This window comes from Lontra canadensis, unplaced genomic scaffold (assembly GCF_010015895.1).
Source record: "Lontra canadensis isolate GAN:19392208 unplaced genomic scaffold, GSC_riverotter_1.0 scaffold18, whole genome shotgun sequence".
Taxonomy (NCBI): Eukaryota; Metazoa; Chordata; class Mammalia; order Carnivora; family Mustelidae; genus Lontra; species Lontra canadensis.
Genome location: NW_022631012.1, coordinates 22,700,270 through 22,727,412, shown reverse-complemented (window position 1 = coordinate 22,727,412; position 27,143 = coordinate 22,700,270). Strand labels below are relative to the sequence as shown.

General features: G+C 44.9%; 1 protein-coding gene across 5 annotated transcripts in view; it reads left to right on the top strand.

Moving 5' to 3' along the window:
- Nucleotides 1–1,056: 1,056 nt before the first annotated feature.
- Nucleotides 1,057–27,143, top strand: part of MFSD6 (major facilitator superfamily domain containing 6) — a 66,062-nt gene continuing 39,975 nt past the window's right edge. For 3 of the 5 annotated variants that reach the window (XM_032860227.1, XM_032860224.1, XM_032860228.1), the window contains exons 1-2: nucleotides 1,687–1,798; nucleotides 20,933–22,532. In XM_032860227.1, coding sequence (XP_032716118.1) covers nucleotides 20,986–22,532 — 1,547 coding nt within the window. In that variant the 5' untranslated portion in view covers nucleotides 1,687–1,798; nucleotides 20,933–20,985. Of the gene's footprint in view, nucleotides 1,147–1,686; nucleotides 1,799–2,206; nucleotides 2,326–20,932; nucleotides 22,533–27,143 lie in introns of those variants that run through there. The other 2 variants (XM_032860225.1, XM_032860226.1) reach the window with 2 other exon arrangements.

Below are 27,143 nucleotides of genomic sequence, written 5' to 3'. Positions count from 1 at the left end.
AAAGGCGAGGCGCGTCCAGGAAAAAGTTCCCGCCCTAACGAGGCCAATGAAAACAACATTTTCTGCTGTGCTGATCCCTGAGGCCACCCTGCCCTTTCCGCGCAAATCTCGGGGTGAGTCGGCTTCGCTAGTCCCCACGCGGCCACCCCCGAGCCCCTGCGGTTTAAGAGCTGCCCTTTCTTCCTCCAGTTTCTCGCTGGTCTCCCTGCCCTTCTACTACATGCAGGAGAGACTCGGAGCCATGTCAGACCATGGTTGTTTTTTTTGTTTGTTTGTTTTTTTGTTTTTTTTTAAGAGGTTCCTTCTTTAAGAGCCGGGCAGAAAAGAATGATAATTCTGTTATCATAGTTACCAGCTGGGTACCTTGTGAGCTGTCCGTTCCAATGAGGCAGTAGGAAGCCACAGTAGGCCAAAATGTCTCGTTCTCCAACAACCCACCTTCATCTCTTTCATTTGAAATTGCAGCATTTACTGCTTTCAATCGTTTCTGCTTTTCCGCATAAGTATTGCAACTGGATTTGGCCTGAAGCTAATGTAGTTCAAGCTTCTGGGACCCATCCTGGCCTCCAGGACTTCGCATTTGTAATTTTGTTTAATTTTTCCTCAAGAGGGACCTCAAATTCTAAGGCTTCGGGGCCTGTGGAATTGTCATCAATATGATTGCATGGCTAAGAGCCTTAAATCCTGGAGATAAAAGACTTCCCTTCGTTTTAGTATTCAGTAATTTGGGGTTGGTCACTTTAAGCTTCGGCCTCGGTTTTATCGTTGTGGAATGGGAATATTATCTATATCTTTAGGATTACGGTAACGTTAGATGCCCGGAAGCAGTTTTTCATACATAAGAAACGTTCCTAAATGTTGGCAGTCATCATTGTTGCTGTTGTTGTCGCCTGAACAGGAAGGACCATAAGCTCCCTGAGAGCAGGGTGCGGCACCCTGGAGCCCATCACAGGCCGGTGGCCGAGGGATGCGGCCTTCCAGCGCCGGCGCCCGCGTCCCCACCTTCTCACCGCGTCTAACCAGAAATGCAACTTTGGTTACGTTCTCGGTGCGACACACACGGTTACCTCCTCGGCGACGCGCCGGACACTCAGTGGCCCCTTCCCACCTGGAGAGGCTGTTGTAGCTCCGCTGCGTCCCTGCCGGGTGAGTTCCGGAACCCGCTGTGCGCCCCGGGCTCCGGCCCCTTCCCTCTCCCGGGTCGGCCGGGGCCAAGGTCGGGCGCGCGGCGCCGAGAGCTCGGGCGTGCGTCAGCGCGTGTTTGCGCCTCACGAGCGCCCTGCGAGCGGCGGCGATGCTGCTTCCCGGTCGGCGACCATCTCCGTCCGCCGGTCCGCGCGGGAGCCGGGTGCGGGGACCGAGCCGGCCGCGCCCTCCCCTACGCCGCGCGCTGCGCCCGCAGGCCGGGGGTCCCCCGGGGCGCAGGGCGGGCGGGAGGCCGGGAGGAGCGGCCCCGACGCATCCGCCCGCGCCGCAGGAGGCGGAGCGCTGCACCTGGCGGCGGGACCTCGGGCCTGACGCGGGTCCGGCCGGCCGCGAGCTGCGCGCCCCGGGCCGCGAGGAGGGAGGCCGGAGTCCGCAACGGCGCTGCGCCCGGCTGGCCGCTGCGGGTCGCCCCTCCGCACGCGCCCCTCGACCGCGCCCCGCCCGCCGCAGCCTCCGAGCAGCCCCCGCCCGCCAGCGATGGCGCGCGCCGCCCCGACAGCCGCCGCCCCGGCCCCCCGAGCCGCCGCCCCGCGCCGAGGGGAGAAGGCCCCCCGCGTCCCGCGCCTCTGAGCGCCGGCGCCGCCCGCAGCAGGTGAGTCCGGGCCCCGCGCGGGGAGGGGGCGCTCGGCCGGGGAGCTTTCCCCTCGGGGGCGTCCGGCTCGGAGGGCGGGGGCTCCCCTGCCGCGCGCGCACCTGCTCGGGGGGGGGGTCTCGGAGCCGCGGCTCGCGGCGGGCGGGCGTGGGCGGCTCTGCTCCAGGCTTGCCCGCCCTCCCGCTTCCCTCCCCCCGGCTTCTGGGTCGCTTGTCATCCTCATGGGGCGCTGGGGGGGGGCTGCGGCGGGCCCCCCGGGCCCGGCGCGGGCGGCACTTCCGCAAACGTAACTGCGGCAGGAAAACAAAGGCGCTGCCGGAGGGGCCCCGCCCGGCGCCGGCAGCTGCGGGGGTGCGGGTGCGGGGACAGGGCCGGGCCCCCCGTGCAGGCCCTTCTCCTCCGCGCTCGCCTGGCGCCCTCGCGGTCAACACCCTCAGGGAAGGGGGAGCGAGAGTCTCCGGACAGACCCAGTGACAGGCCCGGGACCGCCTCTGCGCCGGTAGGACTGACGGCGCCGGATCCCGCAGGTGAATAAACAGGAAAACTGGTTCCACCCTCAGCCCTGGGCCTCCCGTGCCTCCCCCCTTAACCGAATCCTGCCGTGCTCTGACACGTCCCCAGAGCCCTTTGCGGATATTAATGGGGGCTACTCGCCTTTCGGGGTCCTAGTTATTCCCCACCCCCCTGTAATTTTAAGTGGGAAGGTGGAAAATTGGAAACGCAACTTACGCCTCATTTGTCCTCCTCGGAGACAGGTGGATTAATTCCGCTTAAGGCAGGAACACGGTGCATTTTGCTTCTCCCACACACATTCAGGACCACAGGCATTTCCTTTTCAACCAAAAATATTTAATAAACACCTTACAGAGCTCCTGGAACATATAAAACCTCACCTGATAGTTGTAGGAAAGAACCTTAAAGTGTCGAGGTTCTGGTAACAATTGTTGTCTACATAGTCGTGCGTCCTTGCGTATGTCACATCTGCCCCAGCTTCAGTTTCCTCGCATGTAAAAGGAGTGGATGGATAGTATAGTGGCCAGGTTTCCCCTTCACTGTTCTAGAAGTTAAGGATTTTGTGGAAATCTAACCTCTTCAATATAGAGGACTACAAGGGGTGGGGGGACAGACAGTGGGCCAACAGAGGTGTATTTAGTAGACTTCTGGGGTGAGCAGAGCATCCCTTCACTGGGGACTTGGGGAGCTGGCCCGCTGAAGGCGTGTGCATCCTTGATGGCCTCACCAAGTAAAGTGAAAGGACAGGAACCCTAGTCATTGTTAAGACTGGCTTTTGACACCTTGAGCAGCTGGCCATTAGCAGACATCAAGATATTCTCCGTTATTTCGATAGCCAGATGGCCTGTGTTTATCGCAGGTTGGAAGTAGAATTTAGGATTGCTTAAGAGCAGGCTGGGATGTTGCTGTTGAGCCCAGACCAAGACACGCGGTGAGTAGGAGAGAGGATCACGTTTCAATAATGCATGAAAGCTACTAAGCACGTTTCCAGTAATCTATTTCTAAGGCCCTTTGTGTTTCTGTACGGATGAGGCCAACTAAACCATAAAGTAGAACAACAGCAAGGTTTGCACGTTTGGTGGTAGGAGGCCTGGGACCCCCTAGTCTGCCTGGATTGCTGACAGTAAGAAGGCACTTTCTGAGCACTTACTATGTCCAAAACACCATCTTACACACTTAATTTCTAAGACTCTGTGAAAGAAGTCTTTTCCCCAGCACTGAAAATGATGAAAAGGAAGCAGAGAAGAGTTAAAGAATTTACAGAAACCACATCATCAGTGAGAGTTAGATGGGACCCCATGTCTCTGGCTCCAAAGCCTAGGAAATTTCCACATGGTATTCCCCCTTATTCAGGACCCATTGGGCCTCACTACCCAGGCAGATTCCCTCCTTCACTTTTTGACTTTGAAAATGAACTACCTTTCAGGGTACATATATTACGTATGTTCATATCTATGTCAGATAATCTGTAATTTGCATTGCACGTATATTCATGCATATACACCTGTTTGTTCTCACCATTTTTAGGTTGAAGGCAAGTGTAAGAAAAATGAAAATAACCAAAGATATATTTAGTATTAGGCCAACAGGTTTTTTTGGCTTTCTTTTTTTTGATATCCAGGAAATCTTGATTTAGCAATCACGGTGTAGGTGAAAGGGAGATAAGCAATAAATGTAAATATGTCTGTTAGCCACCTTGGCGCATTGTCTTGGGAAAAGTCAAGATACATTAAGTGAAAAGAGGAAATAGAAAAAGATATTTAGATGCATGTACTTAAACATGCACGCAGGCCCATGTACACCTCATTGTCCCGAAACTGTTGACATCGACTGCGTGAAGGAAGTAGGATGGGCTGGGGTGAAAGGAGGATGCTTTTACTTTTTTCCTTATTAAGTTATGTTTGGACTTGTTTTTTAAGGGTCTGCGTTAGCCTGATTTGTTGCCCTAAATCCCAAATGACACATTTATGTAGTCATTAGCCCTGTTGTTGATTTCAGTCACATTTCTTTCCTAGCTGCTTTTCCCTCTCTATATTTAGAAGACAGTTATTTAGTATTTTGTAAAATGGCACTATCTTAATTTAGATGACCAGGGAGCTTTAGGAAACTATCAGAGTCCTTTGTTAAGGCAATGATTTCCTTGTGCAGAGCCCCAAGGAGAAAACCAAACCCAAACAAAATAACCTAAACGTGAAACACCTAAACCTCGAGCCTGTATATCAGTTTGTATTTGTTATAGATGCTGCAACTCATCTTGCTAGTTTCTGGGTCTAAATAGGTCCCAAACAGACCCACAACCCTACCTCAGCACTAACAAAAACCACGCAGAGTGTTGTATTAAAAGTAGCCTCCGTCTGCCTTGGTCCAAGGTAATGAAAATGCGGCTGAGTCGAGGATGTGCAGAGGGGTGTCTGAGGCTTGGAAATGTGAATGAGAACACTGCATTACTCTAGGACCTGGCAGTCCTGCTGCATTTGAGGCTGGGGGGTGGGGTGGGGCAGATGGAATGAAACGTAGGCTCAGAGGAAAACCCGTATTCCAGAGGTAAGAAAGAGGATTGGGTAAAGGAGGGCTGAGACACCTTTTTTGACATTTGTTCTCATGTGTGTTTGGGAAGGGAAGAACAATCCAGGGAACATGTCACAAATAGACAACAGGAAAGTACAACTTCTAATAACTCAGGGGAAATCTTTTGATCTGAGACTAAGAGTGGGACTGGGGGAGAGTGGGAGTCTGGCCCTCATGAGTCAGCAGTGGCCAGAGGGAGCTGCGCTGTGGCTTTGTGGAGGATTAAAGGAGAACTAGAAAGGGGAACTGGTGTTGTCTCAACAAGCCTGATTTATAGGTTAATCGTGCCAAGGGAAAGTGAGTAAGGAGCCTGGGGTGGTAGTGAGCTGCCTGTGTGGCTATGTAGAGAGACCTCTGCTGCCCAAACAGGGGCCCTCTGCCCTTCTTACGGTGCCTCAGAGTGGGCCCTGCCGCCCGTGGGGTGCCAAGCCGTAGAGGACGTCTGGAATCCAGAACAGTGGAGGAGCGAGCGGGTCCCTGGGAGCTGTGTGGCAAATTCTTGTCTCATAACTGCACTAGGTACTTTTAGGGACCAGATTGAGAGAACACGCTTGCGCCCAAGGTAAACAAGGTGTCTCTTAACAGAGCAAAGTCTGGAGCCCTTACCCTAAGCATTAAGCAGAACCATACAAAGGGACACGCACACCGTCCACGATTTAACAGGATGCACTGTTCTGGCCCAGCACAGTCAAGCTTGTGTGTGTGGCTGACGGGGAGCTAACAGGGAGTGCCTTCTTGATTCTGTTTCAAAATAAGTTCTGCGGAGCTGGGTTTAATGAACCAGTGAAACTCAAATTCACCTTTATGAGGGAGTTTGAATAAAAGATTTTATTGTTATGCTTTCAGGGGGTAAAAATGACACACATTTTAACTTACTGTATAATCAGGTTCCTTATGTTTTGAAGGCATGACATCTTTTTAAAAATTATTTTTTATTGAGGTATAGTTAACATACAATGTTACATTAGTTTCAGGTGCATAACATAGTGATTCAACACATCTATAGTTACACAATGGTTACTACAATAAGTACTAGTTACCATGTGTCACCCCACAAAATTTTTGCAATATTATTGACTATACTCGCCATGCTGTACTTTTCATCCCCTGATTTCACAGGAATTTGTACCTCCCAGTCCCTAACCCTTCAACATGCCTCCCCTGTGGCAACCACCAGTTCTCCCTACATATAAGTCTGATTCTGTTTTTTTGTTCCTTCCTTTTGTGTTTTAGATTCCACATGGAAGTGAAATCATATGGTATGTGTCTTCTTGTCGGGCTTACTGCACTTAGCATAATACTCTCTGGGTCCATTCATGTTGTTGCGAATGGCAAGATTTCATTCTTTTCTTGTGGCTGAGTAATGGTCCGTTGTGTGTATGGACACCACCTCTTCCTCATCCGCTCATCTGGCGGTGGACACGCGGTTGCTTCTACAACTTGGCTGTTGTAGGTAATGCTGCAGTAAACAGATGCGTGTATCTTTTCGAATCCGGTTTTCATTTTCTTTGCGTAAACACCCAACAATGGAATTACTGGATCCTGTGGTAATTCCATTTTAAATTTTTCGAGGAATCTCCATAGTGTTTTTCATAGTGTCTGCACCAATTTTATCTCATCAGCAGTGCACAGGGGTTCTCTCGCTATTGTGAAGATACACAACCCTTTAAGGGTATCTCAAAGCCCTTGTAACAGGGCTCAGTTGTCTCTACAAGTAAGTGGGATCAGCCCAAGGAAAAGCAGACTTCAATTTAGCAACTCCCCGTGACTTTTCAAGAGCTCCAGGATCAAGGGTGTCCTGATTGTAACTCAAATGCCCCGTTTTTTTAAAATTTTTTTAAAGATTTTATTTATTTATTTGGGAGAGAGAGAGAGAGCATGAGCAGGGGCAGGGGCAGGGGCAGAGCGAGAGAGGAGCAGGTTTCCCGCTGAGCAGGGGGCCCAGCCCCAGGCTGGATCTCAGGACGCTGGAATCATGACCTGAGCTGAAGGCAGATGCTTACCGTTAATGGACTGAGCCACCCAGGTGCCCCATCAAATTCCTTGGTTTTAAAATAATGCCTCTTCTGTATTTTATTTTATTTTTTCTTAAAGATCTTATTTATTTGACAGACAGAGATCACAAGTAGGCAGAGAGGCAGGCAGAGAGAGAGAGGAAGCAGGCTCCGTGCTGAGCAGAGAGCCCGATGTGGGGCTTGATCCCAGGACCCTGGGATCATGATGAGCCAAAGTCAGAGGCTTTAACCCACTGAGCCACCCAGGCCCCCTCTTCTGTATTTTAAAAGTGATAAATGCTCATTGAAGGAAAATCCAGCAAAGTAAAAGAAAAAATTAAAGTATCGCCTAACTTCTCAGAGATAGCCCTACTGATATGTTGTTATTATTTTCCTCAGGTTTTTTGCAAAACATACTTCATATGAAGTACATAAACTTGCAGGTAGAACTGTTGCAGTACACGGGGGTTTGTGTCCTGCCCCTTTTCACTTAGTGCGATGCGGAGTAGATCGTGAGCGTTTCTCCGTATTCTATTAACGCCAGTCTATTGAGTTCTCTTCTGCTCTCGTGGGATTTACTACGCTTTATTTAACTTTATTAACTGCTCCTGTCCCTGACTGCCTCCTGTGCTTCAGTTTGGTTATTATGAAAAGTGCTGAAATGAACATCCTTATACTTAAATTGTTGCATTCTAGAAAGGTTTTGCTCTTCTCAGTTAACGAGAGCCCCTGTCGGTCTTCATCCTGACCAGCACTGAATATTTTCATTTTCAAAAGCATTGGTGTGGTGTGTGTGTATTTGTACTTTAATGGGCCTGGTGATCAGTCTTTTTCTGAAAGAAACTGATAGCTCATGTGAGGTGTCTATCGGAGTTCTAACAGCACAAGAAACAATTTAGGTTACATATACTGGAATGTGCGTAGGATATAAAGTATTGTTTTAGATGCTAGCATCTAGGGGATATAAATAAAAATCAGAGACAGGAGTTCATGTGCTTAAATATACTTTAAGTCTTGAGATCTATATTTTGATCTAAATTATAAATTCATAAAAGATGTGCCTGAGCACCTCTAAATTTCTGTTTAAAATGCCTTGTCTTGGGGCGCCTGGGTGGCTTCTCCCCCGCCCCCGCCTGCCTCTCTGTGCACTTGTGGTCTCTCTCTCTCTCTGTGTCAAGTAAATAAGTAGAATCTATAAAAAAAAAAAAAAAAGGGCTTATCTTATGGGTAAGTTGTACTTTCCTTAGCCTTCTTAACTTTTCCAGTGTCTTAACAGTGTTGGAACAGCCAGGTAATAATACCAGTCATTTACTGAATAAGCTTTCATCAAATATCCCTTATAAATATAACATCATTTTTCATTTGTATGCCCACATGCACATAAGAGCTCTAACGTAATGTTCTATTACTAGTACCTGGAATTGTGTTTTTATTTTTCCTTATAATTCTTATTTTTCCACAATCTGCTTTTCCTGTATTCCTAGTGTTTTTAGATCTTGAACCCATACTCTTATGTTAATATATTTAGAGTCAGCTTTTTTCTGAAAAGATTTGAAAAAAAAAGTCTGTATGTATAAAACAGATTCACATAACAATGTTTAAAAATAAACCAAAAAGCATCTTAATAGAGTTATAATTTATCTTTTTTTAAACTAATGCATCTTCTCTATAAATTGCTCAAGTGTAGCAAGCAAAGATTTATTGAGAAAAATCTTTCTCTAAAACTGTAAGCAGATCACTTCTTTCAGTATCAACCTTTTAAAAACCTTTTATTTCATGCTTTGAAAATATAAGTCTGAGATTTTCCGTGTTGGCTTCTTGGCAAAGAAACAAAGGTTGCATTTATATTCATTGAAACAGTAAATCATTTCATAATAGAGATTGATAATAGGGAGGTGAGTGTTGACTTGCTGAGGTGGCAGGTTCCCTGTGGTCTGGGCTGGGGCTGGCCGGGTTTTACCTGCCCCCTGCGCCTCTCTCTCTCTCTCTCTCTAACCCTGTGCCTCTTCTGGTGCCTGGAAGCTGTGTGAAGACACCGTTCGGTGTCAGTCGATTCTCCAGGCTCTCACATGGGAATAACTGTGTGTAGGGTTCTCTGTCCGAGAAAAGTAAAGAAGAATTACATTCATATTTGAAACTGAGCAGGCAGCTTCTGGGTGACATGTATTTAGCTTTCGGAGACTTCTGGGAGAAACTGCACGGCCCCCCAGGTGGGAACCCGTGGCCCAGAGGACCCGAGGGGTCGGGATGGCACGGCGGCCGCTGCGGCTGGAGGGGAGTGACAGGAGTGCTCTGGATGGGCCTGTCTCGGGAGACCGTTGTCGGTGTGCCAGACTGCAACACAGGATTCCCTCTGGTTTAGAAGTGATGCAGTGGGGGGCGCCTGCTGGCCCGGCCGATCTCGGGATTGTGAGTTTGAGTCCTATGTTGGGTGTAGAGATTACTTGAAATAAAATCTTTAAAAAAATAAATAAAAGGTAGACACTCTGTGGTGCCCCCGGGGCTCCAGCCCTGCTCGTGGGGTGGCTCAGAGGGAGCCCTTGCCAGGCTCCAGCAGCCGCCGGCCCATGAACGCGGGGACCTTCTTCCTCCTGTGCTTGTGCTCAGCCCTCCTCCGCTGCGTTTGCTTTCTGGCTGGTGCCGGTGGCTCAGGGAGCGGCTGTGCGGGGTCCGCGTGCACAGAGCTCCTGGGGCCTGTCCCCACGGGTAAAGCAGCACGAGCACCTGCACGTCCGCTGGCTCCCGCCCGGCTCAAGCACCCAATGCTTTCTGCTCCTGCTGGAGAAGCTCACGGGATGGAAGTAGCTTAAAAGGAAATTCTGTTCATGGTGTGATTTGAGCTGCTCACTGACTCCTCATGCTGGGCTTGTGAATAAAGGCGTCGAAGGAAGCCGGGTTCTGGGCCCTTTTCACGTTGGCGCTGCAAGCTCCCGGCCCAGCCCTTCACCAGGAACCCAAAGCAAACAAATAGGAATTTGCCTCCATGATGCTCGCCAGGGTCTAAGGCCACCATTTTTGAATCATATTTCGTGTGTCTTCCACAAAGTGAAAGTGAAAATCCACTCGGCTTACTGCTGAGCCACATTTAGGATTAAAGACTGTTTCCTCCCCCACACCCACACCCTCGAGAGATGAGAGTAACTGGTTCCTTCCTCTCTCTCAGCTGTGGAGGGGAATGCGCTGGATTTCAGCTCCTGTTCCTCACGGTTATTATGTTACAAATATAATTGAAATGTTCCTATAGGTGGCTCTATTCTAAATGAATAGGTATTTCTGGCCCGGAGATGCCTGATTATCATTCCAGTACCTAAAGAACACTGTGTCCTCCTGGGAGCTGGTGTGCTGCTCCCCCCCCTCCCCACACACCTCCACCCCTGGAAGAAACTAGGCTGACGATGCAGAAATTGACAGAAACGTGAATTCACTCTTGCTCTCTCTAAAATAAATAAATAAATCTTTAAGAAAAAACGAAAAATGTTTTTTCACGCATTATTTCGTTTAAGCCTTGGAAACCCTCTTGGGTTTGTGTTTTGATCCCCATGTTACAGTGAGTAAAGCAAGACTCAGAGGAGCAGGGATCCGTCGAAGTCAGGAGAGCACCTGGAACTTCTCTTTGCACTTCCTAAGATTAATCTCTGTCACGTTAAACTTCAGTAAAACATCCATCAGGCTCCTGTATACGCCATCAGGTGCTTGTCAAAAATAATCTTTATTGTGAGCTTAGAAGAGTAAAGGGAATATGCTTAGTACCAGATCCCTCATTCAAGTAGCTTATAATCTAGTCCGGAAGACAGGAAATACCTATAAAAACAATAAAATCATCCACAAGTCTTGCCACAGCTCAGGTATGAGAATAATCAAAGGAGTTTCTTTTATTTCCAGATGTTAATAAAAGATTGCATTAAATGCAATTCATAGAGACTATCTAAAGCAATTCTAGGTCACTTGGGTCCCGGGCTTAGTCGGTTAAGTATCTGCCTTTGGCTCAGGTCATGATCTCAGGTCCTAGCCCGCCTCTCCTCCTCCCACCCTCGCCATCCCCACTGGAGCTCTCACTCTCTTTCTCTCAAATAAATAATCAAATTTTTTTTAAATTTTATTTATTTATTTGACAGACAGAGATCACAAGTAGGCAGAGAGAGAGGCAGAGAAAGAGGAAGGGAAGCAGGCTCCCGGCCAAGCAGAGAGCCCGATGCAGGGCTCGATCCCAGGACCCTGGGATCATGACCTGAGCTGAAGGCAGAGGCTTTAACCTACTGAGCCACCCAGGTGCCTCTCAAATGTTTTTTAAAAAAGTAATTCGATCAGGGTGCCTAGGTGGCTCAGTGGGTTAAGCCTCTGCCTTTGGCTCAGGTCATGACCTCAGGGTCCTGGAATCGAGCCCCGCATCGGGCTCTCTGCTCAGCAGGGAGCCTGCTTCCCCCTCTCTCTCTGCCTGCCTCTCTGCCTGCTTGTGATCTCTCTCTCTGTGTCAAGTAAATAAAATCTTAAAAAAAAAAAAAAAGGGGACCAGTACACTAATATAAAAGATCAAATGTTAGGAAATTCTTAGGGGTTACTGTAGTAAAATATTGCCATTCTGTTTTCCACACTAAAGCTATAATGATCTTCATAAAATACAAACGTGGCCATTGTATTCTAATTCTCTTCGGTGGCTCTCTGTCGTGCCCAGAATGAATAATACCAAGAAGTTCCCACCATAGATCAGGTGCCATAAGAGTTCGGCATTACACTTTTTCATCCCCCCCACCAAATGGAGAAGTATTATTAAATTCCTCATTTTATAGATGAGGAGACTAAGAGAAGTAGCTTCCTCAAGGCCACACAACTAGTCCGTGACAGAGCCAGGATTCCAGTTGCTGCCAGTCTCTCATCCCCTACTCAGGCACCCCTTTGGAGTGTGTAGAAGGTCCTTCTGGATCAGGCCCTCCCCTGTGCCTCCTCTTGTGGGCCACTCTCATCCTTGGAGACCTCCTCATGTTCCCCCGAGAGTCACCTGTGTCAGCTATGCTTGCTCCTGCCTTAACAGACAGCACGGCGCCCTGTGACTGTGGTCGCCCTCTCTTACCACTGGACTGGACAGCAAGGACTTGGTCTTCACCTTTGGAATTACTGATCACCAAACCACTGGATCCCATCCAGTGGTTGGTGCTAAGTTTATATTTGTTGGGTTAAAGAGCCTCTTTAATTTTCAGTAGAAGTCTCTAATGTGGTAGTCTGTGTTCTCTCCTGTCACCCCTCGGTTGATTTATAGGGTCTCTGTGATCTGTTCCTGAGTGCTACCGTCAGGTGCCCCTCAGCCCCAGCATCAACATTTTCAGGCTCTCCTGTTCTCTCTTCTTTTCCCCTACCGAGGAATAGTTTTCCCCTTCATCTTTGCCCAAGGCAAATCCTACACATCTTTCGGGGTTCAAGTTAAGTCCTTCATTCTCTTGACAACATCTGTGTGAAGTTTGGGCTCTCTGCTCAAAGCTCCAGAAGCACCGCATTGTCTGTAACTTTTCCCGTTAATTACTCTGTGCTCTGTAGCTTCTGTTATTCTTGTCACTTGCCATTTAAATCCTCCTCGTGTTTTGGGATCATCTTGCCAACTATAAAGCAAGCCTTTGAGGCCCAAGACCATGTTTTGGACATCCCTGTCCAGTAGCTGCACGCTGCCTTGAGACACAGCCCTGCACAGACTGTCTGGGTTTGTGCGCTAGCTTAGCTCCTGGCTCCCTACTCATGCTGGGCTCATCATTTTCCTTCTCTGGGGCTCACTGGCCTCATTGTAAAGTTGGGAAAGTAATCTGACCCCAGAGAACTGTTGAGATGATTAAATGAGTTAATACATTTTAAACCTATAGCAGCTGTCACTTAAGCCTTGTTGTGTTCTAGTTAGTAGTAACTGTGATGCTAACATAGCCCACTGAGCCCTTATTAAAATACAAATATGTCATCAAGATGGCCAGCCACGAGGTATATATTCGCCACTCTATGAGTCAGGTTGTTTGTCACCCAGCAGACAGGTTTTGCTATGAGCCTGGGAAAGGTCCACCAAGAATAACAGGGAGGCACTTTCTGGGAGGAGTTTCCTTCTGGGTGGAAAGATGTTGGCAGCAGCTGTGGGGAGCGGTGAGTGACTGGAGGGCTCAAGCTGGACCTTGGAGCATCTGGCTGGGCTGACAGGACTAGAACCAGTTCGGCTCTTTTACAACTTGGTTTAGCCGTGGAAGAGCCATGTCAAAGTGCTCCAAAAGGAAGGAAGATTCCAAAATAGTCATTCACCTCTGTAGACCTTAATGCCCTTGTAGCTCGGGTGACTATTATAAAACCAACCTTGTGTTTCTTTTTCGTGACATCGGCTAAAGGTTTAGCAGATGCCCAAGCAATCATTATGGGAAAAAGATCTGTTGGAATTGACATTGAATGCTAAATAAGCCTCCGAGGAAAGCTCTTTCTGGAAAATCTGGGGAGTGAACTCAATGTTCAAGATGCAGTGGCCGAAAACCAGGACTGTCGGTCTTATTTGGGTGGTTTCTCTGCGTCTGTACCACTAATACAGTGCGGCAGTAGTTAGAGACCTGCCCTGACACTCACATCGCGTGAAGGCCTAGAGAATGGTCAGTGACAGTTGACAATGTAGAGCCGGCTCTCGGGGTTCCAAGTGTGAATTTTCCCATTTTGCAGCCTCTGTACTGGTCTCTGAGCAACATTGACCTGTGACAGAAGTGGTGCTGAGGGGATTGGCCTTTCTGTGTTAGCCTGTCACTGCTTCCTCTCCGTCACCGAGAGTCATGTTGCTGCTCTGTTATAGTGTTTGTAAATCTGGCCTTCGGTGATTGCTACTCCAAACGATATATTCAGGGACATCTTTTCCTATGTTTATTTGCATCTGTATATCCTGTATCTCCTCTTTGGTGAAATGTGTTGTGTCCATTTTCTAATTGGATTGTTTGATTTTTTTTTTTTTAACTGTTGAGTTTTGAGAATTCAAAACTCATGAGTATCATGTTCTAGATACTAGTCCTTTGTTGAGTGTGTCTTGCAAACATTTTCTCCTACTTTAATTTGTCTTTTCATTCTCTTAGTAGAGACTTTTATAGAACAAGATTTTTAATTTTGATGAAGTCTGATTTAGCAATTTTTCCTTTTATGAATCATGCATTTGGTGTTAAGTCTAAGACCTCTTTGTCTAGCACTAGAGCCTAAAGATTTTCTCCTAGTTTTTTTTTTCTTAAAGTTACGTGTTTTTACATTTTACACTTAAATCCACACCCATTTTGAGTTGATGTTCATATAATATTCATATAAGGTGTGAGACTTAGATTGATGTTCATATTTTGCCTGTTGATATCTAATTGCTCTGGTACCATTTGTTGAAAAGGTTATCTTCCCTCGTTAAATTGTTTTTGTGGGTGCCTGTGTGGCTCAGTTGGTTAAGTGACTGCCTTCAACTCAAGTCATGATCCCGGAGTCCTGGGATTGAGTCACATCCGCTCCCTGCTTGGCAGGGAGTCTGCTTCTCCCGCTGACCTTTCCCCACTCATGTTCTCTCTCATTCTCTCTCTCTCAAATAAATAAATAAAATCTTTTAAAAAATTAAATAAATTGTTTTTGCATCTTTGTGGAATATCATCTTGACATACTTAAACAGATTTATTCCCGGGCTCGGTGTTCTGCTCCATTGATCAGTACGTCTGTTCTTCTGCCAGTGCCACATAGTTGTCATTATTCTGTAGCTGAAATAAAGCTTCTTTTTCAAAATTGCTTTAGCTGATCCTGTTCCCTTTTTTTCCATAGATTATTCATAGAGAATGTTCTCTGTAGCTACAAAAAAATCTTGTTCAGATTTTGGTAGGGATTGTGTTAAACCTGTGCATAAATTTAAGGAGAATTGAAATCTTCGCTATGTTGAATGTTCTGATTCATGAACATCATTTGTCTGTCTTTTTTTTTTTCTTTTAAGTGGGCTCCATGCTGGGCCCAATGCAGGGCTTGAACTCATGACTCTGAGATCAAGACCTGATCTGAGATGAAGAGTCAGATGCTTAACCGACTGAGCCAACCACACGCCCTGTCCATTTTTTAAGATTTTTATTTCTTTCATCAGCATGTGGTAGCTTTCAGCATATAGTCCTTTGCGTTAACTTATATTTAAATATTTCTTCTTTCTAGTAGATTTTGTAGATTTCCTGGGACTTCCTATGCAGACCATGTCAGCTGCAAATAGATACCATTTCTTTCTTTCTTTTTGATTTGTATACCTTTTGTTTTCTTTTTTTGTCCTTACTGAAATGACTAGAGCTTCCAAAACTACATTGCGTAAGACTGGTAAGACCAGATGGTCTTGCTTGTCCCCTATCTTAGAGATAAAGCATTAAGTCTTTCTCCACTAAGTGTAATGTTACCTATAGATTTTTGTAGATGATCTTTATCTAATTGAGGAAGTTTCTCTCTATTCCTATTTTTCTGAGACTTTTCATGAATGAACGTTTAATTTTGTCAAAATCTTTTCCTGTACTAATTAATAGGATTATGATACTTTTTTTTTGTTAGTTAATATGGTGGATTTACACTGATTGGTTTTCAAATACTGTAACCAGCTTTGTATCCTTGGAATAGATCTCAGTTGGTCAAAGTGTACCATTCTTTTTATATATTGCTAAATTTTCTTTTCTAATATTTTAGTAAGGATTTTTGTGTCTGTGTTTATAAGGGATATTGTTCTATAGCTTTCTGGTGTTTGGGCTGTTTTTCTTATGGATATAAGATTCTGGGTTGACAATTGTATTATGCCACTTTCTTCTGATGCACCCGGTTTCTGATGAGAAATCTGCTATCATTTGAATTGTTTTTCCTATATTGGTTAATTGTGAGTCTTATCTCACTGCTTTCAAGATTTTTTTCTTTGTCTTTGGTTTCCAAGTTTGACTATGATGTGTCTCGGTGTGGGTTTCTCTTGTTTGGAGTGCATTCAGCTTCTTGCATCCGTAGGTCTTTTGCTAATTTGAGAAGTTTTCAGCTTTTATTTCTTTGAGTAATTCAGCCCTGCCCTTTTCTTCTCCTTTCAGGACTCTAATGACATGACTGTTCAATCTTTTGTTATAGTTGCATAGGTCCTTAAGGCTCTGTTAATTTTTTTTTCCAGTCTGTTTTCTTTCTGTTGTTCAGATTGTATAATTTCTACACTCTGTCTTTCAGTTGGCTCATTTTTCCCTCTCTCCTCCATTCTGCTGTAGAGTCCATCCATTGAATTTATTTTATATTTTGGCTATTGTCTTTTCAAGTTCTAAAATTTCCATTTTGTTCCTCTTTATACATTATATCTCTTTCTGGGACTTTCTATTTCTGTGCTTCAATTTTCTCCTTCCTTTCTTTTCATTTTTTAAAGCATGTTTTTAATTGCTTTTTAAAGCATTTTTTTGAAGTCTAACTGGTTCTTGGTATGCATTATTTTTGTTGAAACTTGGAATTTGGGGTATTATGTTATGAAACTCAGGATCATATTTAAGCCTCCTGTTTTAGCTGGATTTTTCTGACATGCTCTAGCAGGTGAATTGGAGATATTGCCTCATTACAGCTAGATGGATGTTGAAGTCCAGGTTCCCCACTCACCCTCTTGAGGGTGAAGGAGCTCCTTGTTACTGTGAAGCAGAGATGGGTGTTCTGGCTCACCATTAGGTATCCACTGACACTTCCCTGGCTGGGAGAAATAGGAGTGTCTCATTACTGCTCCCTATGTGGTTTCCACTGATACCACAGTGGGGGTGGGGAGAGGAATCTTGTTATTGCTGGGTGGTGGGAAAAGTTATGAGTCTCTACTAGGTCTCTTCTGATACCACCCAGGGTGGAAAAGTAGGGCTATCTTATTACTAGTAGGTGGTGATGTAAGTCCAGGTTCCCCCAGTGTTCCCCACTAATGATGTCTTGGGGACATGACCTCATTACCACCTAGCAATGATGAAAGTCCCAGGTCCCTACTTTGTGGTCTCTGATATCGCCTCAATTTAGGGGTTGGGGTGCCCTGTGATAGCTTGGTGGAAGTCAAGGCTCCCCCTGTAGCCTTTGCTGGTGGGGGTGGGAGTTAAGATTCATTATCCCCCAACCCCAAATCCCACTCTGTGCTATTTGGCTGGAGTAGAGCTGGTATTATCTAAAGTTTTCTGTTTTTCTAGGCTGCAGTTTTCCTCATCCTTTAGTCAGAGAGGACTTTGTGGGGTTTTTGTTTGTTTGTTTTTTGTTGTTGTTTGGTTGGGGGTTTTGTATTGTTTTGTTTTTTGGTTTGCACTCATTGGTATTTCCAAGTTCTTTAGCCCCATTCATCCCCATGTTCTTTGGGTAGCAAGGTCCCTAGCTTGTTATAGTCCCATAAGTTCTTGAATTCTGTTAATTTTTTTTTTTCCAATCTGTTTTCCAGCTGTTTTTTTCCAGCCTTTTCTGTCTACCTTTCAAAGTCTTCTGTATTTGCTTTCTATATAAAGTCCAAGATTTTTAGTTGTACTTAGCAGGAGCAGTAGGAAAACGTGTGTCTACTTAATCTCTTTGGAAGCAAAAATCAACCCTGACTTTTAATACCACAAATTAGTTTTGCTTGCTTTTATAACTCTATATAAATGCAATCATATGGTATATGTTCTTCTGCTTCTTGCTTTTCTCAGGCCATATTATGTTTGTGAGATTTATCCATATCATTGCATGAAACTGTAATTGTTGCTTTTTTACTGCTGTACAGTATTTCGTTATATGAATATAGCATAGTTTATGTATTCTGCTATAGATAGGTTGTTCCCAGTTTTGAGCTATTAAAATTGTTCTGCTGTGAACATTTTTTTAGATGTCGTTTGTTGAATACATTACTATTTTATACACATCGAGGAGTTGTCATCAGGTAAACCTTCAGGTTTGGTAGCTATTTCCAGTTATCAAAGTAGTGTATCAATTTACATTCCTAACAGCGTCCTATGAGAGTTCCAGTTGCTCTACATCCTCACCAACACTTGGTATTATCTGTCCTATTTATTTTAGCCATTTTGGGAATATGTTGTATTATTGCATTCTGTTTTAATTTTCTTTTACTGCTCGCTTGACTCAAGCTGAGCATGTTTTTACATATTTATTTTCCGTTTGCATAAGCTCTTTTGTGAAGTGACTGTTTAAGTCTCTTATCATTTTTCCTATTAGACTACCTGACATCTTTCTATAGATTTTTAAGAATTCTCTATATATCTGGAGACATTCTTTTGTCAGATAGATATAATATTCATCCTCACCAGAATACCTTATTTTACTCTTTGGCTTGACTTTTCCATTTTTAATATTGCCTTTTGATGAAAAGAAGTTTTTAATTTTAATGTAGTCCGATTTACTTTTTCTTCCTTAACACGGAGTAGTCTTACATCCTATTTATCCTATTTAGTAAGTCTTCTTCTATGCTAAGATCTTCAAGATATTTTTCTGTTTACAGTCTATCAGGAGTTGATTTTTGTGTATGATGTGAAGTAGAGGATCTGTTTATTGTTGTTGTTGTAAGTAGTCACCTTAAATTCTTCTTTTACATCATCCCTTACTTTATCATTTATGCTTTTTTTCCCACAAAAAAATTCCATAACTTTTTCATTCAAGCATTCCTTTTCTTCCCCTTCATCCTCCTCCTTCTTGAAAAATAAGTATTATCTTATTTTCGTTTCATAGTTGCATTTCTTTTCCTATTTCTGAAAATAGTATATTTAGGAAATATTTTCCTCCTCACACAGCTCCTATTTTCTCCAGGTTGATTTTTTGTTTTCGTTTTGTTTCCGACTTTCACGGAAGGCACTTTCTTCAGACGTCTTACGGTTCTGAATGGCTGCCCATATTTAGTGGCAGAACTCCATGACTCTGAAGTTCCACATAGAGTGATTGGGTGGGTGGTTTAGTGGGGAGGTTTTGGTGTCGAGATCCTCAGAGAAGAACCTTCCAGTTTCCTGCCTGGAGGATGATAGCCTTGCCAGCCTCTGGAAACCTTGTGAGGGAAGTGGGATGGGGGTTTGGGGCAGGGCTAAGGTTTGGAATCAGTATGTATGTGTTCACTTAATGCCCTGTTTGCAGTATGGTACCCCTGCTCTCAATTCCAGCTGTTTCTGTAAGACAGCAGAACCTGTTTTATTCTCTCCAGAGGGGAAAAAGCCTCTAGTTGTCTGTTTCGACATGTGGAGTAAAGAAGGGCACTGAATGATCTTAGCTGGAGCTCAGGCTTTCAGTCAACTCCGTTAGCAGCAGCCTCCCCTCCTCGCCTCTACATACACACACACACACACACACACACACACACACACACACTTCAACCTAATGTGGCCAACCCATGAGACTCTGAAGGATTCAGAGTAATAAATTCTGTTACTGGCTTTCCCCACTGTCAACCAAGTTTTCAGTTTTCTAAGATCTACTAAGTTATTTACCAACTGTCTAATTATATTCTGGCTTCCAGAATCTTATTTCTCCATTTATGGGCTCTTTAATTCTCCTAGCTTGGATTATGACTTTAAAAATGTGTGTGTGTGTGTGTGTGTGTGTGTGTGTTTATTTTAGTGGAGTTTAGGGATGAAAGTCAGATGTGCTCCATCTTTCATCTTCACCCAGACGTGTCATACAATTTTTATACACTGTAAAAACAAATATTTCTTTTAAGTTTGAGCTCAGAAATGAAATTAATTTAGAAAATAAGTCCAAAGGAGAGTTATTGTTCTTTTCAGATGATGAAATGGGATTGGAGCTGCTGATGTGGATAGGTGAAGGCATGAATGCGGAAAGAAACGTAAGTCTAGAACATTGAGAAAAATCAGCTGGATAGCAAAAGATAGGATTTTGCTTTTCCTTGAAGTTTTGTGGGGAAAACAGATTTTCCTTTATACTAAAAAAAACATGACTTGGGAACGAGATGGAGTTGGGGGTGGCACAACTTTGGGAATGCACGAAATTCCACTGAATTGTCTACTTAAAATGGTTAATTTTATGTTGTGTGAATTTTACCTCAAATAAAACAATTGGTTAAACCTAAAAAATAAGAAACACATGAATATTTAAAAAACTTACAGCTACATTGACACTTGGCTTCGGAGAGGAGGGGTAGAGGACCAATGGACTTATTACACAGGTCTCATTACGTTGTATTTCACTGCCTCCCTAGCAGCAGTGTTTTTAAATGTTTGCAAGCCTGATTCTGAAGATTTTCAGCAGGTTAGTCTTTGTTTTGGGAAAAAGGGAGAACAAGATCTATTCCAAGGGGGTAACAAGTGAAGTTATTCCTCTCTGGTATAGAAGGTGGAAGGAATTTCCATGTATTTAATGTATATACCTCCTACCTCAGAATATGCTGATTGCAGCTTGACATCTCTGGATGCCAGCAAGACCTTTGGACTCTTCAATTATCTGTAGAGTGGAAAAAAGGGAAATTCTAATGGAATGTGGCACAGTTCCTATAAATTTATGCCGTCGATAATGCCATTTCATATTAAACACCCTGTCTTATAAGAAGGTTTAGTAGCATTTCATTATCCAGAATGTAGCATTTGGCCGTTGATGGTGATGCATTAGTGTGTGCAGCTTAAAGTCATGATATTAGGGTTCGGACCCTCACTCTGCCACTTCTGAGTTATTGAAGCTCACCACGCCTCATTTTTCTCTTCTGTAACACAGGGAAATTAATAGGGATATCGTGCAGTGGATTTGTTTGAAAAGTAAAACCAAGAAACTGTAAATACTATTTATTTTCAATTTTCTATATTTGGTTTAGACATAATCCCTATCATTTGTACACTTTCACCAGGAATCAATGAAAAGATATGAGAATAAACCTGAGCTATAAACCTGTCATTAGAACATGTAATTAGTCAGTCAGTGGCCACAAAAAGTATTTGGTTCTTTGAAAGCTGTTTCTCTTTTTTAGTATTGTGTGGCTGTAAGTGATAAATGGGAGAATTTTTCTCTCACAATTATTATTTTTAGCTGTAGTTTGAAACTCCTCAGCTTCTTGCAAGATGAAATTCTGGGTTTAAATGTTATTTTCATACTAAGCCATCTTTAAAATTTTACTCTGCAGATCAACAGTCGAGATTCTGAAGGTCATAAACTTTCTGATGGTGGTGGTAAGCCATGGCGTCAGATGATAAAGTTGCCATCTTAACTGACGATGAAGAGGAACAGAAGAGAAAGTACGTGCTCGCTGACCCCTTTAATGGTATTTCCAGGGAACCAGAACCACCTTCCAATGAAACGCCAACCTCCACAGAAACCGCTGCTCTTCCTGAGGAGGAAATAGACTGGATAGAGAAACATTGTGTCAAAATAAACAATGACCTTCTGATATCCAAGGTCTTCTATTTTTTCTTCTACTCGGCATATGGCTCTCTTTATCCGCTCCTGCCGGTGTACTACAAGCAGCTGGGGATGTCGCCCAGCCAGAGCGGACTGCTGGTGGGCATCCGGTACTTCATTGAGTTCTGCAGTGCCCCCTTTTGGGGTGTAGTTGCAGATCGCTTTAAAAAAGGCAAAATCGTCCTCCTCTTTTCTCTTTTGTGTTGGGTGTTATTCAACCTGGGCATCGGATTTGTCAAGCCTGCTACCTTGAGATGTGTACCAAAGATCCCCCCAACATCTCATCCCACTAACTCCAGTCACCTGCTGACCATCCCGCCAACCAACTCTTCCCTTGCGGCGTCCCCACGAATGCGGGAGAAGAGGGCCCTGCTCTCTTCCACCTGGCCAGTGATACCGGAAACGGAGCCCAACGTCACAGAAACGGTCATCTTTTCGACAGCTCTGAACAAGACCAGTGGGCCCACTCTGCAACCGCAGACAGATGAAATTACGGACCATATTACAAACTTGACCTTGAGTCCAAGCACAACAACGCCTGCCTTCCTGGGAAACACAACCAGAGAGACAACCACCGCTGTTGTCACCACCACCAAATCTTTACCGTCCAGTCAAGTCACTCTTGTTTACGATCAGCAGGAAGTGGAGGCTATATTCCTGGTGATCCTGGTCGTTGTCATAATCGGAGAATTTTTCAGCGCCTCTTCGGTCACCATCGTGGACACGGTAACGCTCCAGTACCTGGGCAAGCACAGAGACCGCTACGGGCTGCAGCGCATGTGGGGCTCGCTGGGCTGGGGGCTGGCCATGCTGTCTGTGGGCATCGGGATCGACTACACGCACACGGAGGTGCTCGTCGACGGGAAGGGGTGTAGACCCCCCGAGTCCCGGAACTACCAGGTCGTCTTCATCGTCTTTGGGGTTCTCATGACTGTGGCTTTGGTCGTGGCCACTCAGTTCCGGTTCCGCTACAACCACTTCAAGCCTGACGAGAGCCAAGGGAAAGCGGAGGAGATCCCTGCGGCGGATAGGAGCAGCTCCACCGAGTCCTCTGAGGGGACGCCCGCCGGCCCAGGCCGCTCGCCGGCCTTCAGCTTCTGGGCCCTGGTGCGGCTGCTGTGCGGCGTGCGCTACGGCTCAGTGCTCTTCGTCGCCTGGTTCATGGGCTTCGGCTACGGCTTCGTGTTCACCTTCCTCTACTGGCACCTGGAGGACCTGAACGGGACCACCACCCTCTTCGGGGTCTGCTCCGTCCTGAGCCACGTGTCTGAACTGACGGCCTATTTCTTCAGCCACAAGCTCATCGAGCTCATCGGCCACATCAGGTAGGAGCGCGCGTCTTTCGCTGCCCTCCCCCGCCCCCCCCCACCCCAGCCGCTGCCCCAGGCCTTCTGCAATGACCACTCCCGGGAGCGCACCTAGGAAAATCGGTTTGTTTGGGGCTGGGGCTGGAGTGGGAACGGGGCTTGGTGTCGCTCTTCCTCCTTCAAATGGAAACTAAAGGAAGGAAGTAATGAACCTACTTGGGTGACATGAACCAGACGCAAGATGCTGCCTCCAGCCGCGTGCAGGAGGCTCGGGTCACTGGCTCCGGTGCAGGAGCCCTAATTCAGGGAGCTGGACTGGCCTGCGGCTCGGAAGGGCCCCTGGTCCCGGGCATCTGTGAAGCAGGTTTTTGTTTGTTTGTTTTAAAGATTTTATTTATTTATTTGACAGAGCTCACAAGTAGGCAGAGAGGCAGGCAGAGAGAGAGAGAGGAGGAAGCAGGCTCCCTGCTGAGCAGAGAGCCCAATGTGGGGCTCGATCCCAGGACCCTGAGATCATGACCTGAGCTAAAGGCAGAGGCTTAACCACTGAGCCACCCAGGCGCCCCAGTGAAGCAGGTCTTAAGTGGGTAGAGCAGATTAGGTTCTTCCAGCTTCAGTTCTCGTCCGCCTCCCGCCGACGCAGATCGGGCTTGGATCCGTGGTTGATGAGGACGTCGGTCGTGTCTAAGGAGGCCGGAGCCGCCGTAATCGCTCAGCCATGGTGCTACCCGAGGACATTCTTGTGTGTTTTTTTCTGACTGTTACATCCATCTCTGCATTTTTGTCTGCCATGAACACATGGGACATGTAAAAATCTTCCTTTCACCTTAATTTCCCATGGCATCTTTTTAGTCAAAAAACAATCTATCAATGCCCAGTGTTTCTTCTGTGATGTTGCTCATGTTAATGTTTGTCTGAAGTTGACCGAACAGTACCTTGCTTCCTGTCAGTCCTCCGACAACTTCCTGTCAGTCCTCCTGCTCTGCTGTCGGCTGGAAGGCTTAGACCCAGCTACCCGTGAGCGCTCTTATCTCAGAGAACAGCGCGGCAGGTCTCTCCCTAAATTTGAAATCACTGTAACTGAAAGAATGCAACCATGTGTGTCTGTGTGTGTGGTGATTGTCAAGTCTGTCTCTGGCAAATTAAAGAGAAGGAATAGAGACGGACAAGATTTAAGAAACAGTGATTTTTTTCCCCTTTCCTGTTAACTGAAGATTTTAATTAATTAATAACTTACATCATTTGATTTAATTTAAAGCTTCAGCCTACAATCACTCTTTTTCCTAAACAATCGTGAATATTGTTTTCTTGTATGGTTGGTTTTGCTTCGGGAAGCTGTGTCCTCCTGCTTTTGTTTCTCAAGTCTTTGACCCCTTTGTTGTCACTAAACAAAGTCAAGCATTGTGTGGATGGTTCCCAGACCCCACAGGGTCCCCAAGGCACATTCAGTGGAACCAGTGTGAAAAGAGTCTTGTAATATCAGGGGCTTGGAATGTCCTTCAACTTTGTCCAGGTCTTGTTTACATTCTCTGAGCTTTGTGGATTGACCATGATGCATGTAGACACTTCTCTTCAGCTCAAGTGTATGAGGGGTTCCTCTCCTCAACGAAGCAGCTTTTTTAAAATAAATACTTTATTTATTGATTTGTCGGATAGAGAGAGCATTCAAGATGGGGGAGCAGGAAGCAGAGGGAGAATGGGACTTGATCCTTGGACGCTGGGATTATGACCCCAGCTAAAGGCAGATGCTTTACCAACTGAGCCACCCAGGTGTTCCTCAAATAAGCATCATTTGTTCATTTGTTCCCAGAAAGGCACTCAGGTCTCATAAGTGAGCAGAGTTCCTACATGTCATGGTTTAATCAGTCACTAGCATTAATTGAGTATTGACTCTGTACAGAGTATGAATATGCATTCTATTTTCAAAGAAATTGTTAGGCTCTTCTAGTGCGCTGAGAAAAGGAAGTTTATTTTTTGTCTTTGCCTTTTGTCTGAGGTGTATATTTTCATGATAAAATCCTAGCAGTTAACTAGTAATTTTGGTAAGTACATGAAGCTTATACTTGTTTGTTTGTTTTTTTTCCTTTTTCTCCTGAGCATTATTACTTACTCATTACTTAAAAACCTACAGCTCAGGGGTACCTGGATTGTTCAGTCATTAAGCGCCTACCTTCGGCTCAGGTCACGATCTGAGGGTCCTGAGATCAAGGGCCATCATTGGGCTCCCTGCTCAGCAGGGGATTCTGCGTCTTCTTCTCCCTGTGCCCCTTCCCCTTGCTCATGTTCTCTCTCTCAAATAAAATCTTAAAAAATGAAAAAACAAAAAAAACCCTACAGCCCATTCTACTTAAATTTTCTGGTTTCATGTACAGAAAACATCTTCCTTTTGTTACTCAATGATGTGATGGAAGAAAAAGGCTCTGTGGTCACAGTGTTGTCCCAAGGGCCTGCTGGGATTCCGTCAAGTTGTGGTCATTTATCTCTTTTGGATTTTAATTCTGTCCTTTGAACATATTATCTGAACTACTTTTAAAAGATTCTCTTAGCTGGCCTGTGATTATGCCCACTATTCAAGCAGAACAGGTAGGTTTCTTTTGGTAAGAATTTGGGGAGCCCAGTCAGATGGTGGCGGTTGAGATTTGGGGCATTGAAAGCGTGAGGATGACCGTCTGACCTTCTCACTGGAGCACTATCAGACATTAAATAGTTGACAAAGGGAAATTATCTTTCCATGATTGATAGTCTTTTATGTTTGCCTCATAGACTCATAAGGAGGGATCTGTCTGCGGCTCTTACGTATGCATGGATGTTTTTTCAATATTCTGTGACTGTTTTATTAGGAGCTTGTTTTCAGGAGTCAGTGCTACCATAAAAATTAGAAATAGCCTCATGTGGTCAGAAGTAGATTTGCTTTTTAAATATGGATTCATAAGAAAAATTTATACCAGAAAATAGTTTTTTAAAATAGCATGTCCAATTTTGAAGTACTTAGTATTTTAATAGTTACACAGTTGGGGCCCAGTTTTTCAGGGAATAAAGTATCAGTCTAACAACACATATACACACACACATGCAGAGACACACACACATGCAGAGTAAATGATTTCTGGTTTTGATCTTGGATTTTCTCCTTCTCTGGCAAGTGGCTTTCTCAGGCAAGTAGGATAATGCTCAATATTTCCACGCAAAAGGTAAATTTCTTTTGATGTGAAATCATGAGACTTTGGAATTTATAGCAAGTATATTTGTAGGCTAATTTATGTAGAGATGATAACTAGACTTCTTTAACTAGAAATGTAAATGTATCTTAAGGGTATATTTATGTGCTAAATGTTTTAACAGTCATGAGTAGGGTTGTGGTCAAATGCATTACAGTTAGTCATGTGTAAATTTGTAAATCATTACTATCTAATGTTGCGCCATCATCTATTATTTGATTGAAATTTATTTATATTTTAAGGGACACAAAAATCTATTCAGTCAACCTGACTTTGCCCTAAGATTCTTATACTCAAGGTCAGTTTTGCCATGCAGATATTTACGGATAGGGGTAATAGATTAACCACTTTTAGCCATTAATTACTACTTAATAGTAGCTAAGTATCCCAGTGAGCTGGCCGGTCAGCTTGGGAAAGAAGGAAATATATGACGCAAATATCAAGAGGAGGAAAACAAGTTTTCCTAGTGTGGGAAAACCGAGAACAGAGAACAAGACACTGGGCTACCCGCTGAGGTCACAGGGAAGTGGGACACGACATTTTGTCACTGGAGGAACAGCAATCGGCATTATAAGAAGGAAGAAATTCTGCTGTTGGCGCGTTCAGGGATGGCTTCACAGAGAGGGGGAGTTTGAGCCTGCCACGAAGGATCTGGAAAGATCTTGTTCATTTACTTACGTTTTGCTGCTTCTCCTCTCCCAGTTCTTACCATGGTTCCGTGCCATATTAGCTGACTACCACAAGCCTAAACCATATGCCCAAGGGATACCGATTTGTGGCAGTTCAGACTGTGAACATGGATAAGATCAACAAGGAAATTTTGTGGTCAAAGAAGAGAAATGGGCAGAGGAAAATCAGTTATGGCTGTCTCCAGATTGTATTCCAAATATCTGATCTTACTGAAGTGTTGGTCTATGCTTTATTGCTTGAAGTAGGTAGTCTCATGCTTCAGGATATTTTGTGTTGGGGGAAGGGTGTGGTACGGTCTTTACTGTCACCTTTTGCACATCTTGCTTCAGGAGGAACTGGCTTCCTGAGCTCCCCTGCGTGCCATCAGCTGGGCCAGGTGCCCTCTGTGAGTGCTTATGAAGCCAACCTGAGACTTAAATAGGGAAGAGAGGAAAATAGAGGGAGAAGGAATGTAAAGAGCAGAAAGGGAAAGAAAAAGAAAGAAAGAAGATGCTGATTCCTCAAGGGGAAGCTTTCTTCTTGCCCTCCCTCCTGAAAGGCCGTGCTCCACAGCGGTTGTGAGCACAGGCTTGCAGGCACATCACCTGGTTCAGAGCCTGGCTTTGCCGTTTGGAACTGCGGGGTCTTGGGCAAGTTATACAAGTTTTTGCATCTCTGTTTTGTCATCTGCAAATATGGAAACTGTTAGTACCTACCTCTTAGTTTGGGGTTTGTTTTTTTT